At 55.9% G+C, this 8850-nt stretch overlaps 1 protein-coding gene across 1 annotated transcript; it reads right to left on the bottom strand.

The window, feature by feature from the left end:
* Window positions 1-6841: 6841 nt before the first annotated feature.
* Window positions 6842-8244, bottom strand: POU3F1 (POU class 3 homeobox 1). Its single transcript, XM_063139895.1, has one exon. The coding sequence runs from the start codon at window positions 8205-8207 to the stop codon at window positions 7023-7025; it is 1185 nt and encodes a 394-aa protein (XP_062995965.1). The 5' UTR covers window positions 8208-8244; the 3' UTR covers window positions 6842-7022.
* Between the last annotated feature and the right edge of the window lie 606 nt (window positions 8245-8850).

Genomic DNA, 8850 nt, shown 5'->3' with positions numbered 1-8850 from the left:
TACTGGTTCCTCTCTATTCGGCCCTGGTTAGGCCTCATCTAGAGTATTGCGTCCAGTTCTGGGCTCCACAATTCAAGAAGGATGCAGACAAGCTAGAGCGTGTTCAGAGGAGGGCAACCAGGATGATCAGGGGTCTGGAAACAAAGCCCTATGAAGAGAGACTGACAGAACTGGGCCTGTTTAGCCTGGAGAAGAGAAGATTGAGGGGAGACATGATAGCACTCTTCAAATACTTAAAAGGTTGTCACACAGAGGAGGGCCAGGATCTCTTCTCGATCCTCCCAGAGTGCAGGACACAGAATAACGGGCTCAAGTTAAAGGAAGCCAGATTCCAGCTGGACATCAGGAAAAACTTCCTGACTGTTAGAGCAGTACGACAATAGAATCAGTTGCCTGGTGAGGTTGTGGGCTCTCCCACACTAGAGGCCTTCAAGAGGCTGCTGGACAAGCCTCTGTCAGGGATGCTTTAGGGTGGATTCCTGCATTGAGCAGGGGGTTGGACTCGATGGCCTTGTAAGCCCCTTCCAACTCTGCTATTCTATGATTCTATGATTCTATGGGCACACTGGGTCTGGCTGTGGGGCACTGGAGTTCCAGCTGCTCTGAACTGGTGACCAAATTGACAACAAGGTGGCCTTGAAAATATTTTTTTCTTGCATTTAAATCTCAGAAAGATCAAACAGTGTAGCACAAACACTGCCTGCTGCTGCTGAGGATCTCACCCAGCAACCACATCCAATTATCTGGGACTGTAGAGGAAACCACCCTTGGTTTAGAACAGCACCGAGAAAAGAATTCTGAGTGGCATGAATTATTCAGAAGGCCTGATTTAACATGAGCATTATTATTCCTCCTATTCCACTTCCTCCTCCTCCTCCTCCTCCTCCTCCTCCTCCTCCTCCTCCTCCTCCCCCATTCCTGCCTGCCTGTCTGCCAAACTGCGGAGCATGCTTTAATGCTGCTGCCTTTGCAGCCTCCCAGTTCCTGAGCCCTTCCTGTGATTACTCACAGCAGCAAAACTCATCCTTCTTAGATCTAATTGAAACTAGTGGGAACTTTTGGAGATAGAGCTAATGTGAGTCACAAAGGAAAACACCTGGATTAAGCTGCAGGCATTTCTATTTCTATTTGCACTGGTCACCAGAGCATGCCAATGGCTGGCGTGTTTTCTTTCGTGTTCTCTCCAACCTGTTTTCTATTAACAGCACGACCAAGGGCCCCTTTCACATATCTCTGAAATGATTCTCAGAGAAGGAAGTCTTAGTCATGTGCTCACAGGTTTTCCAGCTCAGTTGGCATTGCTGGGCCGTTTCTGCTGTCTCCAAGAGTTGTGCGCTTTCCACAGTCTAAGTCTGTCACCATTCGGCATGGAGAGTGGGGTTTATCAGCCTTTGTGGCTTTTGAGCCAATGTAATTTTTCCCATTAGCCCTGTTCTTATAATACAATCATTATGGAACACATCAGATCTCACCCTCAGCAATGGAAATATCATGGCAATGAAGAGGAGAACTTGTGCTCAATAGCAGGGCCTATTCCTGGGCAAGTACAATGGCTAAAGCAACCATGCTTGGCACATAGTTGAGAAATAGCTGCCTTTCCAATATGCTCTCACATGGTGCATGCTGTGTGGCACCATGTGGGAGCTGCATACTGTTTCATCAGCATACTTGAATTGGTGGAACTTATCAAGTAATTGATACCCTCTGTCTCCAACAGAAGCACCCCACTCAACACCCATGTGCATTGCCAATGACATGTCATTCTGATGTATTTCCTTCCCAAGGCAGTAGGGGGCACTCCATCTACACAGAACATCCTCATAAAGACATGGGACTGTGCACTTCCTCACTGGGCCTGGGGCTGTGTTTGGGGTCCACACACCAGCCCTATAAGACATACTCTGAAGGGCCACCAAAGATACAACTGGTCAGCAAGAGGGAAAGGCTGGTTTCTCAGGACCTGCTGGGCATCTCAACTCAAGGCTGTGGGCAGAAGGCAGCTGACTGCAACTTCACGTCAAACCTGAAACCACATGGGGGAGGGGCAGATATGCCGCTTCCAAGCTCCACCACTCCTCTTATCTTCACTGAGCTCTTAGCTGCACTGAGCTGGCATCCTCTGTTCCCCCCTCCCCCCCGGATGTTAACTTCCTGGGACACCCAATACCAACCTGGGATGATATATGTGTTGCATTCCCCAGATGAGCACATCTCCCAGCTGATGCTGGAAAAGGCGGCAAATCCCTGCTGCTGAATTCTGACTGGTTTCTTTTTAAAAAGTGCTAACTTGACAACTAGGTGAGTTCTTGACTGGGCAGGAGGGGTTGGGGCCAGGCAAAAGGTTACTCTACCAACAGTCCAACACTGCTGCACAGGGCCTTTTCATTGTTAGCCCTCCATCTAGAACAGTGGTTCTCAACCTTCCTAATGCCGCGACCCTTTAATACAGTTCCTCATGTTGTGGTGACCCCCAATCATAAAATTATTTTCATTCTTCTCTACACGATCCATTGTCATGGGATGGTTTGCTAATGAAAATAATACATAACAATAGCTTTAATAATACAAAAGATGATACATGACATAGTTCAGTCAATACAGTTTCCTAAGAACATCGGAAATATGTGTTTTCCGACGGTCTTAGGCGACCCCTGTTAAAGGGTCATTCGACCCCCAAAGGGGTCCCTACCCACAGGTTGAGAACCGCTGATCTAGAAGCACATTAAGTCTGTGTAGAGCGAAAAAGGGGTCCAGCGAATGCATGGAACCAGGGACGTCTGCCCTGAGCAAAGAAGGATTCAAGCTCTGGAAAATGGGGAGACATCTGAAAACCTGCTCATTCCCCCAGACCTGAGGTTGCCATGGCTTCAGTAGTTCTGGGGCTTCTTCACCCTCCTATGTAGAGTCATAGAATCATAGAATAGTAGATTGGAAGGGGCATATAAGGCCATTGAGTCCAACCCCCTGCTCAATGCAGGAATCCACCCTAAAGCATACCTGACAGATGCCTCTAGCCCACAACCTCCCTAGGTCACTGGTTCCACTGTCATACTGCTCTAACTGTCAGGAAGTTTTTCCTGATGTCCAGCTGGAATCTGGCTTCCTGTAACTTGAGCCCGTTCTTCCATGTCCTACACTCTGGGAAGATCGAGAAGAGATCCTGGCCCTCCTCTATGTGACAACCTTTAAGTATTTGAAGAGTGCTATCATGTCTCCCCTCAATGGCTAAACATGCCCAGCTGTTTCAGTCTCTCTTCGTAGGGCTTTGTTTCCAGACCCCTGATCATCCTGGTTGCCCTCCCCTGAACATATGCCTGCATCCTTCTAGCTTGGAAGCAAAGACTGTGGGAGCCACATCTTCAAGGGCGACAATGACTCGCAGAGTGGAAATGGAGCTGTTTCTGACCAAGTGGCTGTTTGGATGAAAGAAGATAAACGGTGGCCAAGCCGGGGGTGGGTGGGGGGACAGGGATGTACAGCCCCTTTGAGAGCTGTGCCTGGCTGCCTTCACACCTCTGCCCCTTCCGCCCTTTGCATTACCTGCTCTGCTGCTCTACCCACCACCAGCCCCCAACCAGCCCCCCCTGCTTTTCTAAGCAGAGTCACAAAGACACAAGTGTCTCTTACATTTTGGCAAAGCTCAGCTTAGCTAAGGCCCATTTCTGAGGGGCATGAATGTTAGAAGCATTTGATTCCATGTAAGTAAAGGAGAGCTTTCTTTTTCTGGCTGCATGGACAACTCAAGAGGGAGCATCTCCTGCAAAGCATCCAGAGCGTGTTTATCCTGATGATTCATGGCTCCCCATCTTGTTCATTGCTGCTCAGCAGAAGCGTCTGGGTGCTCCTTGTCACAATGAGGAGGATCCCTCCAGAACAACTCCTCGCTGGTATAGTCAGCCAGAAGCATAAGAAGGCAAAAGGGAAGCCAAGCAGCAGAAAGTGGCCTTGATATATCTGAGCCATTTTGCATGAACTGCTTTTGCTGTCTAAGTCTTAACCAATATTTTCTAAAAATGACTTTTTGCATCAAAGAAAGAAAGAAAATGTTGCATGGATGGCTTCAAGAGACGGAAAGTGGCGGGGTGGGTGGGTGGATCAGATAGACGGAGAAGCCGACAGGGCTGCTCTGCTTTAAGGATGGATATTCCGAGAGAGATTTTCCGCATTCCTCTCCTCAAATCCATCCTTGCCATTTATATGGCCCCATATAGTTCACAGCAGGCACTCTTTAACCTTTCTGGATTGCATGTCCTCTCAAGCTCTGCTCTCATACTCCACAGTCTTGCAAAAATACCACCACTATTACAACTGTGATTAATCCTAACTCAAATACTGCAAGAAACTCATCATCTTTCCCAAATGATGCTTCCTAAACTCTTCCTCACTTTATCCAGCAGAAGTCTCCAAATTCTTATGGAGATTCCTTTGCTTGCAGCAAACAATTGAATGAGTTTATGGGTGTGCATGGTCTCTTTTTGCTGGTTCTTTCTTTTGAAAAAGCTATTAGTATCCATATCAGTCTGAGCATTTGCATTATTACAACGTGAAGAAATTATGATAAAGCTAGAAATGTAAAGCTCCTAAATATTTACATCAATACAGAAGCAATAAATATTTGAACCTTGTGGCACCTTAAATATATTTTTAAAATTCTGTCATAAACATATTTATTTATTGCATTTTATAGCACCCAATAGCCAAAGCTCTCTGTGTGGCTTAGAAAAATTAATAGTTTATATAGTTTATAAACTACAGTCCACAAAAGTTTATGCCAGAATAAATTTCTTAGTGTTTAAGGTGGTACAAGACTCTTTGGGTTTTTGTGTGCAATGGACTAACACAGCTACCCCTAGGAAATAAATATTTCCAACTGCACATCCTTCGCTCCTCTGGAATTTATTTCCAAATAGATAGTTTGAACTATTGAACTATTGTAAGGATGGACAGATTATTTTCCAGGGATGTAAAACACAAGGAGTCAATGGCAGGTTTTGGAGTTGTGGGAGGCAGGCTTGGATTTAAGAGAAACCAACGATCAGGTGGCACAATCCAGTTGAAAATTGGTCTGCAAAAGCACCCTGCCCTAGTTCCCGGGTCCTTTCCATGAGGTTTCTGCAGGAGAGTGTCCCCCTAGCCTGGGCTCAGAGTGTTTCGGTGTTGAGTTTAGGATTTCTTATTTCACAAAAGCTGCCTCGAAATAGTGACCAATGTGGGAAAGGTATAAATCAAATACAAGCTTTGGTGTAAAATGCTGTCAGGCTACCCTTTGGAAGTTCACCACGCAGATTTCATTTGTTTATGGTATACTTTAAAAACTGCTTTTAAAAGTTGCTTTAAAGAGGGCTTGCTAGATGTTTTTTACATTTCAAACTACTGCTCTAGAGGGCTTCCAAATCGAGATTGGCTTCTACATTAAGGAAACCAGCAGAAAGGAGCCAGGTGGGTGATTGTGGTCTCTGAAAACGAAAGGCAGTCGGACGGACATGCCTGCAGTGGCCACAAAGCGCAGACAGAGATCCCAGCAGGGAAACGGCCGGCCGGGACTGGTCGGAGTTCACCTCGCAACCAGGGCGCCACGTTTGCGCTTCCCAACCTTCCCCGAGTGAGACGCGACAGCATCAGAGGCGGCTTCTTGCAGCCGGTCGGAGCGGGAAAGGGATGGCCGGGAGCGGTGCAGAAGTCTCCCGTCACCCTTCGAGAACGGCTGGGCGCCGGCTTCTCCCTGCACGGCCCGCGAGCGCGCGGGGATGGACGAGCTCGCAGCTCCAGCCCGGCCTCCCTGCGGGCTGCGAAGCCCGCTTGCGGAAGGACCGGGGAAACTTCCTTCGGCAAGAAGGGCCGGGCCCGCAGGGCTTACCTCCTCCTGCCCGGAGTCGCCCGGCACGGAGCTCCCCGGACCGGGGCTTATGGGCGGGGAAGAGACCCCAGGCCCCATGGGGGCCATCGCCGAGCGATAGTCCAGGGAAGTTGGTCTCCCGGCTGGCGGATTTCTTTCCAGCCGCGGGTCAGAGGCTCCGGAGTCGGTCCGAGGCCAAAAGTCCAACAGGACGGCGGCGGCGGCGGCGGGGCGCTAAGAGTTTTCGGTGTCGCCAAGGGAATTGGCGGGGGCGGAGAAGAAGGAAAACTCTCGAGCCACAGGGAGTCGGAGGGGCGCGCGGCAGCGGGAGTCGCCCTCTTGCCCCGGGAGCCCCGATGTAGCGTCCGCCACGGGCAGCTTCTCCCCCCCCCTTCCCGAAACCGAGGGGGGAAAGAAGACACGAGGCGCCGCGTTCCTGGATAAATGTTTTATGCGAGTAATAAAATATTGGCTGTAACATAAATAAAAACGGAGCGGGAGGCTACAGAGGCGAACATGGGTCCGACCCCAACCGATGGGCGAGGGCAACGTGGGCCCGGCCCGCGGGGGAAATAAATAGGTATGTCGGGACCCGGCTTCCAGGCGACCTGTGCGCGTCTGTTTGCAACCGGGCGGCCTTGAGGGTTCAGCAGGAGGGCCCACCAGCGCCGGGTCCCTTGCCAGGAGGTTCCGGGGCCCGAGTGCAAACTCAAGGGAGGCCAAGGCGGCTTCTGCAAGGTTCAGCCCCACCGGGAGCAGCCCCCACCCCGGACCCTGCGCTCGGTGTCCTGAGAAACCCGGGAGAAACCCGCTCGAGGTCAAACCTTGGGCTTTGCGCTGTCTCCCGCGGGCGGCTCCGTGGGCGGCAGTGGGCGCAGGGCATTTCCGAGGTTCAAATAAATACAGAGCTTTAAATTAGAAAGCGAGCCGTCGCCGGCAGGCAGAGGGACCGACCAGCGCGCCTCCGGCTCTCTCTCGCCCGCGCTCGCCCGGCCGTCTAGGAGGTCCGTCAGGGGCCGGCTGGGTGGGCGCCCCAAGCTGCCCGAGGCACAAGCTCCGGGCTTGCCGCAGTCCGTGGCGGCCAGCGCGGGCAGGGGCCGGCCGGAGCCCCCGGACGGCTCCCTCCGCCAGTCTGGGCCGCCAGTCCGGGCCAGTGCCGGTGCTCGGCCCCGCCGCCGCGGCTCAGTCATTGCACGGCGGCGCTCTGGAGCGTGTGGTGCTGCAGCGGCGGCGGCGGCGGCGGCGGCGAGGCCTCCCCGTGTGCGTAAACGTCCTCCATGGCGGGCGGGTGCGGGCCCCCCGCCGGCGTCATGCGCTTCTCCTTCTGGCGCCGGTTGCAGAACCACACGCGCACCACCTCTTTCTCCAGCTGCAGCGTGTCGGCCAGCGACGTGATCTCGTGGGCCGAGGGCTTGGGGCACTTGAGGAAGTGGCTCTCCAGCGCGCCCTTGACGCCCACCTCGATGGAGGTGCGCTTCTTGCGCTTGCGGCCCTGCGCCGCGATCTTGTCCAGGTTGGCTGGGCTGCCCGTGCTGGAGTCGGTCTCCTCCAGCCACTTGTTGAGCAGCGGCTTGAGCTTGCACATGTTCTTGAAGCTCAGCTGCAGCGCCTCGAAGCGGCAGATGGTGGTCTGCGAGAAGACGTTGCCGTACAGGGTGCCCAGCGCCAGCCCCACGTCGGCCTGCGTGAAGCCCAGCTTGATGCGCCGCTGCTTGAACTGCTTGGCGAACTGCTCCAGGTCGTCGGAGCTGGGCGCGTCCTCGTCCGACGGCGGCTCGTGGCCCGGGTGGCCCAGGTGCGGCGACGAGCCCTCGAGGTGCGCCTCGGCCGCCTCGTCGTGGCCGTGCTGCGGCAGGTGGCCGTGGGGCAGGTGCAGCGCGGGCCCCGGCCCCAGCATGCCGTTTAGGCTCGGGTAGGCGGCCTGCGAGTAGAGCAGCGGCTGGTGTCCGCCGGCCGTCGGGGACATGGCGGAGGGGCAGCCGCCCAGGTGGTGTGCCGAGGGGCCGCCCTGCGCCCAGTGCCCGCCCCCCCCGCCGCCGCCCGCTGCCTGCTGGTGCACCAGGTGCGAGCGCGAGTGGAAGCCACCGCTGCTGCCGTCGAGGTCTCCCCGCGGCCCGGCGCCGGCGCCCTTGGCGTGCTCCAGGTGGGTCCCGCCACCCGCCCAGTCCCCCGTGGCGCCCGGCAGCCACTGGTGGTGCGGGAGGCTGCCGAGGGGGTGCCCGGGGGTGGCGGCCAGGCCCTGCAGGTACTCGTGGTGCATCATCTTCTGGACCTCGCGGTAGGTGGGGCCCTGGTGCAGGCGCTCGGCGTCCGCGGGGGGCCCCGGCAGCAGAGGGCTGCCGCGCGGCAGGTACTGCGCGGTGGTGGCCATGACTGCGCCGGGTCGGGTCAGCTGGGCCGTGCTCCGCTCTGCGCCTCTCACTGGGGTCCCCTTGGCGGTGGGCGCGCTTTAGAGTCCCGGCTCGGCCCCACGCGCGGCCACTCCCCCGCGCGCGCCCCATTGGCTCCGCCACCCGCGACTGGCAGCCGGCACCGCACCTCCATAGGGCGCCCCTGGCGAAGGGAACCGCCCCCGCCCCGTCTGGCGGCGCAGGGCCTGGGATTGGCGCGAGGCGAAGTGGCGGGGCGGCCCTGAGTGGAGCGGGAGGCGCTCGGCGCGGCCGCCTTGCCAGTCGGCGCGTGGGGAGAGCGCTGGCACCTGCTGCACAGTACAGGGCGGGCGGACGGACGGACGGACGGGAGGCCGGAGAGCCGCCGCCAGCCCGCCCGGCCGCCCGCAGGCGCCCCCGTAGACGGCGCTCTCCTCCAGCCACCCACGGCGTCCGGGAAGGCTGGGGTCGGCTCCCGCCCCACTTCTGCCGTTGCCCAGGTGAGTCCGCTGCGCAGGAGGAGGCGCTGGGAGGTCGGGGGAGGCGTGCTTCGGCTCTTCCCCACCGATCTAATGGCAGGAAGAGCCGCGTCCGTCCGCCCTCGCGCCGGCAGCCAGGCGGGGCCCCTTCCTCGCTGGTGGGCGG

Source organism: Elgaria multicarinata, chromosome 13 (assembly GCF_023053635.1).
Source record: "Elgaria multicarinata webbii isolate HBS135686 ecotype San Diego chromosome 13, rElgMul1.1.pri, whole genome shotgun sequence".
Lineage (NCBI taxonomy): Eukaryota > Metazoa > Chordata > Lepidosauria > Squamata > Anguidae > Elgaria > Elgaria multicarinata.
Note: the sequence above shows the minus strand (reverse complement) of the source record. Positions and strands in the feature narration are given on the sequence as shown.